The following is an 18962-nucleotide window of genomic DNA, read 5'->3' on the forward strand; positions in this document are numbered from 1 at the left end:
TAGCTTACTGCATTCTGGTGCAAGGCAAGGACTGTTTTGTAGTTTGTAGAATTAATTAAAATGTTCTCTTCTAAGTGAGAATTACACCTTGCTCTTTAGGTAATGCAAGTGTTCTAGTGAGGCTGATTCAGGACGAAACCTGTAAAATGGAGCAGATTGGCTCATATAGTGAGGAAGAATTGCAGAATTTCTTGACCCAGTGCAGCGTTCCCTGGGAGGCAGAGGACTCAAAGGTAATGGAGGTTTTCTGTAAGCACATAGCAATTCCTGGCTTTTGAAGTGTGTGCTGTTTCTGTGTCCTCTTGGGATTCAGGTACAGAGGGGGGAAACAGCATATAGTATCACTTCAGTATGTTTGGAAAAGTAAATGGCTTGGTGATAATACTGTGCAATTCATTTTGAAGCTTCATGGTATTATTGTTGTATTATCAAGGGAAGCCTCTCTTTTTGGCATTATACAGACCAGCGTTCACCGGCCTGGTGTCCTCCAGATGTTTTTGACTACAATGGTGCTGGCTAGGGCTGATGGGAGTTGTAGTCCAAAACATCTGGAGGGCACCAGGCTGGTGAAGGCCGATACAGACATAGTTTATAAGCTTATCTCAAAACATTCTTCTGAGGCCCTTCTTCATGTGCCTCCTCCATGAGAAGGCTGGAGGGTGGCAACACAAGAACGGGCCTTTTCTGCAGTGGCTCCCCATTTGTGGAATACTCTCCCCAGGGAGGTTCATCTGGAGTCTTCATTATACTGTAAACCCTTAGGCACCAGGTGACAATGTTCCTCCTAAACCAAGCCTTTGGCTAAGTGACACCCAATGCCCTTTTAATATGGGGTGGTGGTGGTTATTGGGTTGTTTTTGTTTTTATGTTTATAATATATTTTGTGTTTTTGTATTGTGATTTTATGCTGTATCTGCCCTGAGACCTGTGGGTATAGGGTGGCATACAAATTTAATTAGTAGTAGTATTAATAATAATAAATTAATAATTAATAAGGAAAATAATTACATGAAATGATTAAATAAGGAAAATTCTTATATTGGATATTGTTAAAAAGAAAGTACGTAATGTGTGTGCTTAAAAAAACACCCAAATGATGAGTTGACAAAAGAAGTGATGATTAAATGGGCAAAAGATTTGGGGCATAATATTGAATATGATGCGTGGTTGAAACTATGGAATCAAACTTTAAGATTTACAGCATGTACTGCCTTGAAAGAAAATGTATATAAGATGATGTACAGATGGTATTTAACTCCAGTTAAGTTAGCTAAAATGTATAGAATGAGTGATAAAAGTTGCTGGAAATGTAAAGAGAAAGATGGTGAATTTTATCATATGTGGTGGACATGCGAAAAAGTTAAAAGATTTTGGGAAAGTTTATATAATGAATTGAAAAAGATGTTTAGATATACCTTCCCAAAAAAACCAGAAGCATTTTTGTTAGGAATAATAGGAGGAGAGATTAGAAAAGAAGATCAAACACTGTTTATGTATGCAACAACCGCGGCTAGGACTTTGTTAGCCCAAAAATGGAAACTACAGGAATTACCTACAATTGTGGAGTGGCAGATAAAAATGATGGACTATGCTGAACTTGCTAGATTGACATGCAAGATTCGTGACCAGGGGGAGACAAGGTTTCAAAAGGACTGGAGTAAATATGTGGACTATATGGAGAAAAACTGTAGATCATTAAAAACTCTCGCAGGATTAAAATAAACCTTACGAATTGACCAATATGTTAAAAAAGGAACTGCAAAAAAGGGAATTAACAAGAAAACCGCATGAAGGGAGGGGGGGAAGTCATAGCTCGGCGGAGCAAGGTAAAAGATGTGAATATAAGATTTTGTATAAAAGATTGGTTTTGTTAATTTGTTGAATTTGGAAAATCGGAATAAAATGTATTTAAATAAAAAAACACCCAAATGTTTTCCCAAGTTGAAAATACTTCGGGGGGGGGGGGCGGTAATATGGTAACATCTATTTGAGAAAATATCATTAAAAATATGAGGCTGTGGTGGGAATAGGGTATTTTATGAAAAAATAAAACCAGAGAGTCTGGGGTTTACATGAACTTATAACTACACCACATTTTGTCTTTCTGTTTTGTCTCTCTCATGCTGATTTTTCTCTGTGGCATATTTCGTAGGAGCAGCTGTGTCTTTCTCTTCTGGCTCTGTATGATTTTGTACAGAATGGGACACAGGTCAGTCAGCCCCCAGCACACTTTACTGGAGGGAAAGTCTACAAAGTCTGTCCACACCAGGTGAGAAGGATTAAAAATTGCACTAGTTAGTTTAAATAAGCCTGTGTCATAACATGGTTTGAACTCCTCCTTATGGTTCCCCAAGAAGAAGGAGGAGCATGCAGATCCAAGATTGCTTCAGCTACTTCCCTTTGCAACAAACCACAGCTTATCCCTATGTCTCTGGATCAGGGAACGTGCTCTGGAACATGGTGTCAGGACAGTCCATGCTCTTTTCTTGACCGTCACCCTATAGAGAAACTTAAACTGAATCTTCCTCTATACTAGAATTCAATTTGTTTGTTTGAAGAGAGGCTTAAGTTATCAGGGCAGCATAGGGTGGAACCTGAGACATGCTTGCTTATCTTCCAATGGTTGTACCAAATCAGTTACACTTTTTATCTCCCCAGGTTGTGTGTGGCTCTAAATACATTGTGAGGGGGGAAAGCCCCCGGGACCATGTGGACCTCCTGGCCTCTTCACGCCACTGGCCACCAGTCTATGTGGTAGACTTGGCCTCCTCTGTGGCATTGTGTGCAGATATCTGTTATCCTGACTTGACTGCTCAGATGTGGGGGAGGAACCAGGGCTGCTTCTCTGACCCCATGGAGCCATTAAAGGTTAGTTGCCTTGCATGGTGCACTGTTTTCAAAGCTAGTGAGATCATCAAGGGCAAGTTTGTCTTCTTAAGAGGCTACTTTAAGAGAAGGTGCTAAGGTGATGGGGACTCTGAATTGTCAGGGGTTGTTTTTCAGATAACATGAGCTACAACTTCCTAAGGCATATGCTATCTTTCTGATATTATTTTGCCTACTGCAACTTCATTAACGTCTAATTTAGAGCAATATAATTGCTCTGATCAGACAGTATGGATGTTAAACTTCTACGATTGAGTTACCTCTGCAGTCTTCTGCCTTCCTTTTTAGCTCCTACTCCCCTTTGTCCAGCTCAGTATGTGTTGACTTAAGCAACACATTTCAATGGGAAATGGTTCTCTGTGTTACATGTTTTTAGAATTCATTTGTTTTTAGTTAGGCAACGAATAGGCCATGTAAATGGGTAAGAATGAGAAAGCCCAATATGTGTTAAACTTATTTTAACATTGCTATAACCTGGGAACCTTGCGGTGAGGGACGGCTAAGGAATTCAATAATAATAGCAGTAATATTTTTATCCTAATTGTTCATTGTAGGAAAATAGGCCCCAAACTGGTATTACTTCTCTAAGCAATAATTTTGGGCTTTTCTCTCCCTCCCCTCTTCCTCACTGATGGGGTTATGTACATAAATATGAATACATATGTATGTCCAATTTCAAATGCTTGGCATGGGTTTTTATTTATAACTTTGTCCATAGTTTGGTCCATACCACATTTGTCTTACTATGGAAATAGTCAACTATTATTCCTGCTTTACAGATGCAGAACTGAGCATGAAATAGTGTATGATTTACTCAAAGAATCTTGGACTAATTAGAGGTTCAGATCTAGTTGCCCCTATCATACCATGCTGACTCTGCTTAAGAGATTTCTCTTGTTGCTTAGGCACTTCTGAAGGAGGAAATTGCAAACATTATACTAATACATGAAAGGTAACTTCCCCCCTTTCTCTTTCATCAGTTTGTGTCTTGCCCAGAACTTCTTGACAGACACTACAATGTAGATATGACCAGTGCTGAACATTCCGTTCAGCATCCCGTCACCAAATCAGCATCTCGACGAGTAGTTCACACCGGAACAGAGCAGAGCACTCAGGGGGACGCAACAGCTCAGTACCGTTCCCTCTCCGTTTGCCGGGAACTGGAACCCTACGGTGCTATCATTGCAGCCATCAATGACAGCAAAACGAATAACGTCTGTCAGAGGCCTATAACCTTTGACAACGCAACGCACTATTATCTTTATAATCGCCTGATGGATTTCCTCTCCAGCCGTGAAATTGTGAACAAGCAGATTCATGAGATTGTACAAAGCTGCCAGCCAGGTGAGGTGGTGATCCGGGATACTTTGTACCGCCTAGGTGTGGCCCAGATCAAGACAGAAATGGATGAAGATGAGGAGATCCATGGGGAGGATGGTGTTGCATAATAACATGGTCTGCGGTGGTCATCTTAGCCATAGGAAAGACAGCTAGGCTGCAGATACTCTGGGCAGCTGTCACTCAGATACGCCCCAGGCCTGAGCAGCTTTGACCGCTTATGCTGACCAAAGAGTTGTGTGCTTCCATTAAAATCTGGATTGGGTTTTTGATCTGCAGACCAGCTAGCTGAAAAGGGGCAGGTTTCTCCTCCCCAGGAGCTACTTGAATCCCTAAGCCCACTGGGATAGCGTGCTGTACGGGAGAAGACTAAGGGTTTCCAGTGGCCTGAAATTTGCAGAAATGGATTTGCAGAGCATCATCAAACCTGTTTTTTGAAGTGTGTATGTTGTTGGGTGTCGGGATCATAACAGGAGACAACAGGGAGCCACAAGCTTGTGTGACTCTCCCAATATTATACCCTGAAGTAGGTGACCATAATAGATCAATGAGCATTTGGAGCCCCAGCTGCTACTTCGTTCCGTTCTGAAAAGACTTGAACTTAGGCCGACTTTCAGCACCCATCGGTGTTTGAAGGGGTGAGAGCATATCTGCTCCTCTAACTCATTCTGGCTCTACCTGAGAAGCTTCTATGTTTATTTAGTGGTTGAAATCCAGCGTGATCTGAAGTTTTTTTAATGGCTCTGTGCATTAAGGTAAGAGCTGGTCTGCTGTAGGTTATAATTATCCTGGCTAGCATAGTTATTATAAAGGTTCTTCAGGGATTTCTGTGTTTTGGATGAAGCATCTGGACTATTGATCAGGAGAGGATTTTCAGGCACTTTACATCCTATCCATGGACTTGATAGAAGATTGTCTGTTGCTATGTCTAGTAACATTATAAAGAGTATTTGTGAATTGGTAGTGGGATTCAGTGAACACAACCCAACAAGAGATGCTTTTATTATTTCCCCAGCTGATACCTGTTAGGGAAAGTGTGCAACACTTACTGCCTGGGCTCTTTGCAAACCACTATGTATGTTCCATTTCCAACATTTACAAAACTGACTTGGGCGAATTTAATCTGGTTATATTCACTCCAACACTTTGTCTTGAGGAGACCAGCATTCTTCCTCCTGTGTAATACGTTAAACTGTGGTGTGTAAACTCTTTGCATTATTACCCACTGATTCCCATTCACTTTTGCCCATCCATAAATCTGGAAAGTGAAAATGGATTTCCACTATAGCTGAGCAGGAAATTCTGGAACGTGGGGGAAGAGTTTCCACTGTTTTATTCAGATTTGTGGTGTGGTTTTAAAAACTTCCTTCTGTGAAGGATTCTAGTGTGTACTGTGCTGTAAAACAAACCACCACCATAATGAATTTTCAAGCAAAGCTTGTGATTTGCTGTTAAAAATGCTAATTTATGAATGACACTTTTACAGTCAGTGAAAACTTTAATAAATTATCTCTTCCAGTGTTTGGAGGGTGAAACTATTTGGCCTACTGTGGAATTTGTTGTATGGCACCCTAAGGCTGTGAAAGTGACTTGAACTACTGCTCCAAAGTTCAAGATCATAGTTACCCAAGATGTGGAAGGGAAAGGTTTTGTGAGGTCTGTATCATGTTAAGATTAATTTCAAACATATGTTGAAACAAGAGTATTGAGATGTGTAGAACACTGCAGAAGCTACATAATGATGCTTTATCAACTTAGTTATGGGTGGCTAAAGCCTTGGGGTGGGGCATAGATTATCAGGGGGGAAACACATGTGTTACTACTATTACATTTATGCCCCACCTTGTCTACATGGTGGCATGAATGGGTGGTTCTTTTGCCGTGCCCATTTAATTTTCACAACAACTCTTAAGGGATAGGCTAGGATGAAAGAGTGGCTGGCTCAAGGTCACCCATGTGAGCTTCATGGCTGAGAAAGAGCTGAGAGAGAAAGAAAGAGAGGTCTTCTTTGTAGTTGATGTCCAGTTAGAAGAGAGAACAGTTTAATCGAACACCAGAGAGGAGAGAATATACAGTAGTTCTAACTGGATGGTATCAGCAAGGGGACATGTTACCTAAAGCTTTAGGTAATGCTCAGTCAGTGCAGAAGCTTGTAGAATTGGGCATTTGTGTGCCTGCTTTGTCTTTAAACAAACCTGTACTTTACATACGTACAGTACATTAGCTGAGGCATGGTTTTTTGGGGAGTCTATCAGAACTATTCTCAAACTCAATGTGTAATAATAATTATTATTATTTAAAAATGCCCTTATAGAAGAAATCGTATTGTCACCTAGGAAAAAAGTAAACAACTAAAGAGTTCTAATTACCTTGCTTAATCATTTTTTTTTATTTTGAATGGCAGTTAAATGTGAACATACTGATTTATGTAATTTGAAGAATGGTTTCATTTGGAAAGTCAACACATAGCAGTTAACTATTTAAAAGCAATCTAGCAGCAACTGAATGGTGGTAGTTTGTGCTGGAAAACTAGCTGGCTAGTTCTTATCCAGTAAGAGATGCTCCTTTTTCATTTACACAAGGCTTCAAAGATAACTGCTTATAAAGCTAGTAACCTTTACATAAAACTCAAATCAGTGGCTTGCAAAATATTATGAAAATCATTATGAAGCTGCTCCTTTCTAGTTTTAGTTTTTAAAACTGCAGTGTATGTAAAAAGAACAAAGTACCGTAATACATAAAACAGTTGTGACAGTTACAAAACTAGTGAAAGTACTTGACTTATTGGAGAATGCGAGTTAGATGAGACTGCCCATCTATTCTGCAGCAGGTTAACAATATTTTTTTCATATTTCAGGGGGAAAAAATCTAACGTCAGTAGTCTTAATAGAAAATTGCCTGAGATTTGCTTACCCGTTTGTAACCCAAAAACTAATACATTGCAACAATTAATTTTAGTACATTAATGCCACCCTGCAATGTAAAATGCCCAGGGCAGCTTACATATTAACACAAATGCAATAAAATCTCAGTGTTATAAACTACAGAGCAACAATGCCAAAGAGTGATAAAATTCAGAAAAATAAAACAATTGATTACAGCCAGTTGAGTTGAGTGTTTGCCTCGACAAACGTTACTTTTTATTGCTGCAATGCCAATGCCCTTTATATATATGATGTTTTAGATGCAAAGATTGGAGAGCTCTAATTTTGCTTTGTTTTCTAATTTCTCTAATTTTACTAATATTGTTGGTCCCTAAGGACAAAGCCTCCAGCAATGGTGATCTGTGTTTGCTGTAGTAAATGTAGGGACTTCATTAGCTACAGGTATGTTCCAGTCACTAATAAAACCCAGGAGAACATTTCACAATTTCTTAACACTTGCATTAAAATCAGTGGGACTTTAGGTACTATTCTAGGTCATTTTCTGTCTTGTTGATCTGTTCCATTCTAAGCCATTCACATTCAGTTTCTATTATTTCAAAGCTTGCTGTCACAGATTTATTAACTTGCTTTCTAGTACTGTTGCAAATTATTCCTAATGTGGCACAGTCCCTAGCTTATTGCTCCTTTTGGCTTCTTGTTTCATTTGAATTACCAAGTAAGAATGAATTAAGCCTTGTGTGTTTTCTCTGCATTAACCAAAATTGTCAAGTATTCTTAAAAATTACCAGTTTCTAAAAACTATAAAAACTGGTTAAGTGATTAAAGATATGGCTACAATGATGGCTGCAATTATCTCTAGGTCCAATCAAACAATATTGACTAAGGCTTGGCCAAAATACCCTCCCTTCCTTTTTTGTGACACCACCTGTCCTCTGAAGGTGGTAGTGGGAATGTTAATGACCTTGGGGGGTGGGGTGGACAAGTTCTCAGAACTTTCCAGTGAGGCAGTTGCTTATGTTTCAGGTTGGTTGGTTTATAAATGGAGAGGGAGATCCTCAACAGCTCGGTCACAGTCCCTTCATATTTGGGAATGACATAACATTTACCACCTCATCTTTGTAGGTAAGGTCACCCATGCTGAACACTCTGATCCCTACCGAAATCCTAATCAAGTTTAGGGTCACAGCACTGAATTTTCACATATTCATGTCTCCAAAGCAAAAAGCAGTCATTTAAATCAGTTGAGCAAGAGAGGTTAGAATCCTGTATCGACTTACCCGGGAGTAAGCCCCCATTGAACTTGATTACAGCAGCGTAGACATGTATAGAACTGCACTGTAAGTCACTCATTAGTAATGTGTTTTAAATCTAAAGCTTTGCTAATAGATTGGCTATAACTACTAAAAAAATCGCAGTTTAATGCTTTAATTTTTGTTTGCTCGATTAGCACATGGTACAATGGTAATCCTAAGTGAGAGAAAGCGTTGCTGTTATTGTACTTTCTTGTTTGAAGCTCTTATCTCTGGAGAAATAGAGAGAACCTTTCTTCCAGATGAGGTAATTTCCCCTCTTGAGATGTGACTTCACAGATGGTGAATGGTTGTGATTTTTTTCCCACCCTGACCATTGCAAAATCCCTGAGCCAGAGTCAAATTGGATAGGATCTGTCCATTTCCTTTTGACTAATCTTATCAAGGTGGTATCCTTTCCCAGGAAGAAGTCAAGATGGGGAAAGGAGTCCATTTTAAACTCATATACTGATGGATGAGCAGTGAAAGGTACACGAGATATAGAAAACTTGGTTTTAAAGTTCACATTCCCCATTCTCGCACACTTATATGAAGACTGGTGCTTGGCTATGGCAATCTGCTGACTTTATATGATGATTCTGCCCAATATTCCTGCATGCTCTAAGCTAAGCTCGATAAAAATTGGAAACCAGTTACAAGTAGTGTGTGTGTGTGTGTGTAATGCTTCATGTCTTGAAGTCTGCTGCCAATGCAGTGCAAGGCTACAGCCCACCAGTTACATCTGGCATTCTGGTATGCAATGCTCCCAGAGGGATAGCTGCATGAGAACTACATTTCAGTTGAAATCGAACCAACAAGTAGGGTGCAGTTGTTTACCCTTTAACAGAACTGGTAATTGTTGCTGTTCAGAAGTAGTTGGATGCTCTCTCCAGTGTCACAAGATTCATCTTCACAATAGCTGGAAGGCTCACATCCACTGTCTTCTTCTGTGCTGGTTGGCAAGTTTGTGTAACCCTTCACAGCAAGGGGGAAAAAAACCCAAAAACTTTACTGCCTGGAGTATATAATCTGAAGAGAAAACCTTCTTAACAATTGCATTCAGGAAAATACAGCATTAAAAATAAATAAAACAGAAGCTCCTAAACAATTTGATGCCTCTTGGTCCCTCTTCAGCCATTTGGAAAAGCATGTTACCAATTGAGGTGGAAAGTGTGCTAGGCTCTACCTCCCTGTCACTATTCCAGTCACCTTAGGACTCATGGAGGGAGTGGAGCAGGGAGCCTCCTGGGCCCCATGCATTTTACAACTCTGGGAAATCGGGCTTTAAAAATGTGTGGGAAGCCCTCCATGAAGGAAGGAACACACACACACCCTTCACAAATTTGCCGTCCATGACCTGGAAGGTGACTGCAATGGTCACTGGGAGACAGCTGCTTTTTACAGCTTCTCATGTATTATCATGGTTTCTGAACACGGCATTAATCCCCTTTCGATTTTGCCAGCGACAGGTGCCATTTTAGTGTATGTTCAACAATGTGGGAACTGCTACGGAGCTGGGGAACCTCTCTCACAGATCTGATTAGACCTGGCAGACTTCTGAGGTTGGCATGCCCACTTTTCCTGGACTTGCAGGAAACCTCCCAACCCCCAGCAAGCCACAACTGAAAGGGAGAAACTTCCTTTGCAGCAGTGGCCTGAAGTTTCAGTCCCCTGACATAAGATGTAAAGGGACTCAAAAATGGGTAGCCCTGCTGGCTGCATCCTATTCCTCACCCCTGTTCTGTCTGCTATTTGATGCCAGTCTAGACATCCTGCTGGAATAGCTCAGCAGAGCATGAGACTTTTAATCTCAGGGTTGTGGGTTTAAGCCCCGTGTTGGGCAAAAGTTTCTTACATTGCAGAGGATTGGATTGGATTACCCATGTGGTCCCAACTCTATGATTCTATGACTGTGTAGGATGGCTAGATCAGAGATGGGTAGCTTGCAGCTCTCCAGATGTTGGTGGACTCTTAAGTGGCCAATGCTCAGGAATACTGGGAGTGATAGTCCAGCAATTTATGGAGGACCACAAGATCCTTATCCCTGACCAATCAGGTCAATGGGTTAAATCTAATCTGGGTGTGAATTGGATTATATACTGTGGCCAGTGTAATGTATATAGTGCAATCTATATTGCACTATATAGTAACGGGTGGCGCTGTGGTTAAACCACTGAGCCTAGGGCTTGCCGATCAGAAGGTCGGCGGTTCAAATCCCTGTGACGGGGTGAGCTCCCATTGCTCGGTCCCAGCTCCTGCCAAACTAGCAGTTCGAAAGCACGTCAAAGTGCAAGTAGATAAATAGGTACTGCTCCAAGCGGGAACGTAAACTGTGTTTCTGTGCGCTTGCTCTAGTTCGCTAGAAGCAGCTTAGTCATGCTGGCCACATGACCTGGAAGCTGTACGCCAGCTCCATCGGCCAGTAATGCGGCATGAGTGCCACAACCCCAGAGTCGTCTACGACTGGACCTAATGGTCGGGGTCCCTTTACCTTTACCTTTATGCCTTGAGGGGAGGGGGGAGGGGTAACAAATGTTCTGCAAATAATGAAGTAGTATGAGAAATCTCAGAATATTTTTAGGGGGGTGCAGTTTCTACCAGACATAATACAAATGCATTTATGTGAAAATATAAGGAAAGACACAATTACTGAAGAAACAGATCATTCAGGTATGAAGTACCGTACCTTCACCTTGCTTTTTTACTAGTAATTTTAGCATCTCACCTGTTCCTTACTGGTATCCAGTTGCTTCTGAAGGAAATTGGAAATCTGACTGAAGGTCGGCCGTTGAGTGGGCTCCATGTTCCAGCATGCAGTCATGATGTTGTACCTGGATTGGAGGGGGGGGGAATCTACATATTACCCATTCAGCAGCAACTTGTCGTATTCTTTGTAAAAGCAACTGAAATAATTACAAGTCTGTGATAATTCCCAACGGCTAAATGCAGATCCTATAATGATGCCCGACCTGGTGACAGCAGAATAAATGTTGTAAGGAGGGAGCTGCTGCCCAAGATAGGAAAATAGGTATTAAGGAAACACCTACCGGTAACTACTTTAAATGACTTCAAATCTCCAGGGCCTGATGAACTGCATTCCAAGGGTACTAAAGGAGCTTGTGGATGTAATTTCAGAGCCTTTATCTATTACCTTTGAAATTTCTTGGAGAACAGGTGAGGTCCCTACAGACTGGAGGTGGGCAAATGTCTCCATCTTCAAAAGGGGGGGGGAGGAAGGCCCAGGTAACTACCAACAGGTGAGCTGGACATCGACACCAGAGAACAATTCAACTTTTGGTCTGTGAGCTTTTAGAAAAGGATGCTGTGATTACTAAGAGCTAGCATGGATTTCTCAAAAGTAAGTCATGCCAGACCAATCTGATTTTTTTTAATGGAATTGCAAACTTAGTGGGTCAGGGAAATGCTGTGGACATAGTGTATCTTGATTTCAGTAAGGCTTTTGACAAAGTCCCCCGTGATATTCTTGCAAGGAAGCTAGTAAAGTGTTGGTTGAATGAGGTAACTGTTAGGTGGATTTGTAGCTGGTTGTACTCATTAATGGTTCCTCGTCATTAGGCGACAAGTGGGGTGCCACAAGGTTCTGTCCTGAGCCCATTGTTGTATAAAGTCTTTATAAATGACTTGGGTCAAGGAACTGAGGGGATGCTCATCAAATTTGCAGATGACACCAAACTGGGAGGGGTAGCTAATGCCGCAGAAGACAGAATCAGAATTCAAAATGACAACAGATTGGAGAACGGGGCGGAAGCTAACAAAATAAATTTCAATAGGGACAAATGTAAGGTTCTGCACTTAGGCAGGAAGAACCAGATGCACAAATATAGGATGGGGAACACTCTGCTTACTAGCAGTACATGTGAAAAGGATCTAGGGGTCTTGGTTGACCACAAGCTAAACATGAGTCAACGGTGTGATGTAGCAGCAAAAAAAGCTAATGCTATTCTAGGATACAACAACAGAAGTATATTGTTCAGATCAAGGGAAGTAATAATACCACTCTATTCTGCCTTGAATACTGTGCCACAATTTAAGAAGGAGGTTGACAAGCTGGAATGTGTGCAGAGAAGAGCAACCAACGTAATCATGGCTCTGGAAACTAAGCCTTGTGAGGAGTGCTTGAAGGACCCCTGCCCACATGGTTGGGTAACTTCTGACATTCTCCCAGTGCATGCAGTCCAGTCACAGGTAAGCAGTTCTCATGTGGCTAGAGGAATGTTTGCTACTAAAGTGCCTAAATCTTGGCCTGTCACCGAACACAGCTTTGTGAGCTGTGAAATGCATCTGAAACACCTTGGTGGAATTACAGCAGTGACATGCAGTATGCTCATCAAAGGAAATGCCAGTGACACTCTGGAACGAACTTCCGTCGTTTCCTTGTAATACTTGTTTGTGTCACCCAGTTATAGTGGAGATTTCTGAAATCCATTTACTTACATATCCTCTGGTGCAAACTCAGGTCTGCCCATATGGTATCCTTGTTTTACCAGGCTGTAAAACTTGCTGTTCACTTTCATGCCAGGATAAGGGCTCCTGCCTATAGTGATAAGAAGAAGCACAACACTCTACGGTCACCATGCTGTTCTCATGTTGCTTTCCTACGGGACTGACTCCTGATTATTAGGTCAAGACCTAAGAGCCTGAAGGCACTCCTACGTGAACTCTCTAACTCTGTGGGAGCACTGAAGCAATGGCTGGTGAGTAGGGAGGAAAAGTCGGGGGAGTAGGTGTGTAACTCTAGAGGCCTTTGAGTTATTGAAGAAATTTTGGTACTCTGCTGCAAAAGTCAGAAGTACTATAGCATGTAGTGCCTCTGAGTAGGGCAGACCCTACATCAAGTGAAAGCCAAGATAATGGCATAGACTCTCTATAGCAGGGGTGGCCAACTTCCAAGAGACAACGATCTACTCACAGAGTTAAAAACTGGCAGTGATCTACCCCCCCTTTGGGGTTCAGGTCAAAGTTGTTGAGCTTTTTTTTTAAGAAGGAAAGCCCTGTTTTTTTGGGGGGGTTCACATAAAAGTTGTTGAGCTTCTTTAGGGAAGAAAGCGACATTGAGCTTTTTGTTTTAGGAAGGAAAGCCCTGTTTTTTGTGGTGCAGGTCATTTTAGGGGTGCAGGGCAAAGATGTTGAGCTTTTTTTAGGGCAGCCAAAGTTTTTTTAGCTTCTTTGGGGGGAGCCACTGATCTACCGGTGATCTACCACAGATGTCCAGTGATCTACCGGTAGATCACAATCTACCTGTTGGACATGCCTGCTCTATAGATCTGGGCCCTGTTAAGTACCTGAGGTCATCCCCCAATTTCTGGTGCCAGCCAAACTTTTAAGTAGTCTAGTCAAGTATGACTTTTCTCCAAAGGCCTGAGGTTTCTTATGGCAATGTATGGCATTGAAGAATCAGCGCTACAGTCAGTAGTGACCTAATTTTCAAATTATGCTTTCTCCCAAGCCCCATTTCTGATCTAAACCCTTTCCATACAGAAAGTTGGGGATGGACAAATGCATCATTGCCCACCTAGGGAGAATATCTCCCAGAGAAGGATGCCGTAAGACCACACATCGCTCTGTACTGTGTAGACGCATTCAAAGATGCTCTCGGGTGCCATCCACTTCACTGGCAGGCGAGCCTGGAATTACAAAATATTTTATTTACAAAGGAAACAGCCTGTGATATATACATTCCACCAGATTTTGCTCAGTAGCCTCTGCCAGAATTTACATGCAGCAGCACTTGTCCTGTGACAAAGAACACAAACACTCAAAAATTTCCCATGTTTGTGACCCCAACATTTCCAGGTGAGGGTGGAAGAGATCAGTGTCTACTGTCAGCAATAGAGGAATCAATGCTCTGACTGTAAATCAGTTTCCTGTGTACCCAGTGCACATTTGCCATCCCCGTTACTTACATTGCCTTTAACAACATAGTTAGCATCATTCATGATGTCTCTGGCCAGGCCAAAGTCGCAGATCTTGGCCACTCGTCCATCAGCCACTAGCACATTTCTTGCTGCCAAATCTCTGTGGATGCACTAGATTAAACAGATAGCAAGGGGCGAGAAATGGCATATCAGTTTTTCTTGATCGTCCTGACTTATTTCAATACACAGCCACAGAGAAATACAGGTTGAGCATGATGGACCCAACCCAATTTGTGCTTGTGCCTGTTCCTCCTGGTGACCTTCAGCATGGTCTCAGCAGCACAATGCAGACATCTGGGCTGGATCTGTGAGACTACAGGCTATAGTTGCTTTCACGTCCTCCAGATGTTTTGATCTACAACTTTCATAAGCTCCAGCCAGCATACTCAACAGCCAAGGCTGATGGGAGCTGTTGTCAAAAATATCTTAAGGCTTGGAGGTGGGTGGGCTAGAGTATTTGTTTTGGCTTTCTTATTCTCACTCCACTGGTCCCCTATGGAACTCAAATAGTATGAGCTTCCAGCCATTGGTAATACAACGCAGTACTTTAGACACAGCATGTAAAAGACTGGTCGTGAGACTGTGCTGACACCTCCACGAAGAATAGAGCACATGACAAAACTTACCATTTCATTAAGCCACACAGAAGTAGTCATGCCTGAATCAGCCTTGATAATCATTTGCATTGATTTAGGTTAAAACACTTTTAGTGCTCAGGGCATCTAGGTAATTGGATAATTATAGCCCATGTTTCCCTTTCCTGTAATGTCAAGGTTAAACACTCCAACAGCATTAATTCTCTAATGCTTGTAAAACCTTTTCAAGCTACAGAATGCCACATATGGAGTCTATAGCTCTTACACAATCTCCTTGCTGTACAAGCTTAAAAGGTAGGGAGGTGCCCTTTTGTGGAAGCCTGTGTCTGCGGCACGGTACAATCTGCTGTGATGAGCAGCCAGTGAGATTGCGCTCACTGATTATATTTATAACATGGTGGGTCAGAAGCCCCAACCGTCACTTTCAGTTCCTTATTCCTGGAATGAGAGGCATAAAGAACACCCTAAATCTTCTAAACCTTTGGGCTCAAACCACTAAACAAATGTGAACATTCAGATAGAAAAATATGTAAAAAAAAACATGGCAATACTTCTGCTGGTTGGAGAAGAGGGGACTGCACGAGCTGAAAAATATAGGTCATGTTATTGTACAGCATCCATATGTATACAGTGGAACCTCGGTTTATGAACACCTCGGTTTACGTATTTTCGGTTTACGAACGCCGCGGACCCATCTGGAACGGATCAATTCACTTTCCATTACTTTCAATGGGAAACTTCGCTTCAGTTTATGAACGCTTCAATTTATGAACAGACTTCCGGAACCAATTACACCCATGCTTCAGGTTAAGTACGCTTCAGGTTGAGTACTCCACGGACCCGTCTGGAACGGATTAATCCACTTTCCATTACTTTCAATGGGAAACTTCAGTTTATGAACGCTTCAGTTTAAGTACTTAAGTTTATGAACAGACTTCTGGAACCAATTGTGTTCATAAACCGAGGTACCACTGTGCGCAGGTACAGATTGGGGTAGGCAGCACAGATTCCCTCCCATAATTTCATGCAAGGGGCAAGGAGGGGAAATTGGAGGGTTAGGGTTAGGAGTGCCCCACTTGACAGCATTTTCCCCTCCTGACAGATGATCTCCATGAGAAATCAGCCCTGGGCAGAATACTGCATAATAATAATAATAATAATAATAATAATAATAATAATAAATTTAAGATGCTGTAGTAATAAATTTCACTTGTACAAAAGCAGGTTCTTAATCTAAGAAATACTTCAGACTACCTCACACAACTGAGTGTTCCTCCATGTTAACAACAACCTTCCACACATAAAACTAGCTGCTGGGGGAAAGGGAACTTAGCCTTCTCCCTGCCATACTAGTAAGTTTTTTTGTGAGTCAGTGGGTGGGTGTTATATGGGATTTATTTTAATAAAGAAACATTCAATCACGTGAACCCCTACCAACGGTATGAAATGGTACAGCCTTGACACAGGCTTATTATCACCTCACTGAGAACTAAGCCTTAGTCTTTGGGATGTTCTTTTGTTTCTTTCAGACTTCAGCCCTATGCGTTCATTATTCAAGGGTAGCATGCAGGGTATACTTATGTACATAGCAGGGGGGGGGGGTTTCGAACTGCTGCACATATGCAGAGTAAAAATTGGGCCAAGGCCTTTTGTTTAGGATGCAAGTCAGTTTCCTGCATAGTAATGGAAAATGACGCCTTGGTTTCTGCATAACTGACCCTGGAAACATTTTCTAAAGAGAACTATGTTCAGGGGAGCATGCACTCACGTTTTTTGAAGCAAGAAAAGCCATTCCCTGGGCCACCTGGTTGGAGAAATGCAGCAAGTCATACAGGTCAATAGGATGGCCGTCCATGTCCTCTCCTGACACTGAGCTCCTCCCTGGAATGGGGAAAACTCATGGTGATCAATCAAAGGGCAACTCTACCACAGGATGAAGTCAATGTTCAAGCTAACTGAACCATATCTCCAATATGAATGAAGTCTAGAAATGGGAACAACAACATGGAACCATGGTTAACAGGTAAGCATCTTGAGAAAGAAAAGAGCGATCACTTGAATTGGAAACTTCCAGTGTACAATGAAGGTTTCAATCCTATATACACTTTTCTAAGATTAAGTCCCACTGAACTCAGATGAGCTTGCTTTTGACTATATGAATGAACTGGACGTCTGCTAGTAGGAACAGAATTAGTGGCCCAGTTCTGTTTGTTCAATACAATTGGCTTATATGTGCAAGCTGTTCCCAGTCCCTAGAACTAATAGGATTGCTTTGTTCGGTACAAAATATATACACATGACATTTATGATGCTAACCTGTGTAATGATGTGTGTAGCTGTGGTTGCACAATATACGGAAGTGGGAAATATGAATGGACTGAGTATTTGTTTGCATTTATTTTCCATGCAAGAGCTGCAATTCCTATTTTACACACATAGATGTGCTTAGCAATGCTGCTCATGTGATCTTTGTACATGGGAGCTGAGTTCCAGTTACAAAAAGCAATGTATCATTCTGTTAATTGGTGTTCAAATTCTGCATTTAGAATTGCAAATTTAATAAATTTATTTCATGGTGAATAATTAAAAGCTGCATATCTAAAAACATTATGGCTAATTTATTTGGATTTTGGCACAAAATGTTGCTGTAAGGGTCGTGATCCTGAAAACTATGCACATTCAGGCAGCTGTAATAGTGGACAATCAAAGTCTAGTGTAAAAGTTTAGGATGCAATGAACAAAGGGATAATACACAAATTGTGTCAATGTATCAGCAGACATTTTTGTACATCTCTCAGTCCAACCTGTAAGGGCTATTGTGAAAAGAAAGGAGATGCATTGGGCTCCCTTCTGTTATTATTTATTTTTAAATGTAATAAACAAACCATCATACCAAAATACTGGCAAAAACTGAAAACCTCAGCAGCAGGAACTACCTTCTCTGGAAATAATAATTGAAAGCATCATTCCTTGCTTATTTACCGTTTGGTGCCATAGAGCCTGATGCTGTTACTGGTCTCATTTCCAAATAACTTTCCAAACACTGGTTACCGATTCCACTGTCACTGCATCAATGGAAACAGAGAAAGAAAAAATTATTAACAATCTAATCTCTGCATCAAATCTAGCATCCTGAATAAGAGGTCATGGAGATAATGGAGGAGCGCTAAAGGTGTAAAGCTGTAATTTTAATTAAGTTCCAGTCCAATTGATGCTGGCTATCATCCTGCCAACCTAGCAGTTCAAAAGCACGTCAAAGTGCAAGTAGATAAATAGGTACCGCTACAGCGGGAAGGTAAACAGCATTTCCATGCGCTGCTCTGGTTCACCAGAAGCGGCGTTGTCATGCTGGCCACATGACCCGGAAGCTGTACGCCGGCTCCCTCGGCCAATAACGCGAGATGAGCGCCGCAACCCCAGAGTCGGCCATGACTGGACCTAATGGTCAGGGGTCCCTTCATCTTTTATCATCATAAACTTAGCTTTAGATGCATCATTAAAACTTTAAAGTCGTATAACAAACTGCCCCCCATTAATAACTTCAAATGGGGCCTCTCAACTCTATCAAATGCTTTCTCAGTGTCCTTTAAAAAAAACGCTGTAGGGACTTCCTTGCATATTAATACATTGCTAATAATATTAAGTATGTCATTATTTGAAATGGTGTAAGTGTATGAAGAATTCATTTAGGGTGGGACAAACCCCATGAATGTAAGCAAAAAATAATGATTGGCACCAGGCATCAATCCCTTTCCAACAAGCACTATATTTCTTGAGCTAATCTCCTGTGTGTTGTGGCATTTCAAGAAGGGAGAGCAGTCATATGTGGGATGGAAGGTGCTGAAGAATGTGGGTACCAGCCCTTCTCATCTGTAAATAAAGCTTCTGGACAACTTCCTTCATGCCACAAAGCCCTTTTAAAGATAGAGTAGGCCATTCCATTAGACAGAAACATGAGGCCCTTGGCCATGTTGTCTGGTTCCTAGAATGAAGTGTTCAGATCATGTAGCCACTATCTCATACTATATGAAA

The 18962-nt window shown here is 41.5% G+C and overlaps 2 protein-coding genes across 6 annotated transcripts in view; one reads left to right on the forward strand and one right to left on the reverse strand.

Annotated features, from left to right (window-relative positions):
• The window catches only part of HMGXB3 (HMG-box containing 3), a 26267-nt gene extending 19185 nt beyond the window's left edge, over positions 1-7082 (forward strand). For 4 of the 5 annotated variants that reach the window (XM_035105649.3, XM_088662008.1, XM_088662006.1 and 1 more), the window contains exons 17-20: positions 100-233; positions 2153-2269; positions 2659-2868; positions 3867-4479. In XM_035105649.3, coding sequence (XP_034961540.1) covers positions 100-233; positions 2153-2269; positions 2659-2868; positions 3867-4334 — 929 coding nt within the window. In that variant the 3' untranslated portion in view covers positions 4335-4479. Of the gene's footprint in view, positions 1-99; positions 234-2152; positions 2270-2658; positions 2869-3866; positions 4480-5743 lie in introns of those variants that run through there. The other variant, XM_088662007.1, reaches the window with a different exon arrangement.
• The window catches only part of CSF1R (colony stimulating factor 1 receptor), a 39474-nt gene continuing 27101 nt past the window's right edge, over positions 6590-18962 (reverse strand). The window contains exons 15-21 of the mRNA XM_035105654.3: positions 17913-17995; positions 16699-16811; positions 14323-14445; positions 13932-14043; positions 12854-12953; positions 11124-11229; positions 6590-9373 (exon numbers count right to left, since the gene is read on the reverse strand). Coding sequence (XP_034961545.2) covers positions 9239-9373; positions 11124-11229; positions 12854-12953; positions 13932-14043; positions 14323-14445; positions 16699-16811; positions 17913-17995 — 772 coding nt within the window. The 3' untranslated portion in view covers positions 6590-9238. The remainder of the gene's footprint in view (positions 9374-11123; positions 11230-12853; positions 12954-13931; positions 14044-14322; positions 14446-16698; positions 16812-17912; positions 17996-18962) is intronic.

Source organism: Zootoca vivipara, chromosome 2 (assembly GCF_965207765.1).
Source record: "Zootoca vivipara chromosome 2, rZooViv2.hap1.1, whole genome shotgun sequence".
Lineage (NCBI taxonomy): Eukaryota > Metazoa > Chordata > Lepidosauria > Squamata > Lacertidae > Zootoca > Zootoca vivipara.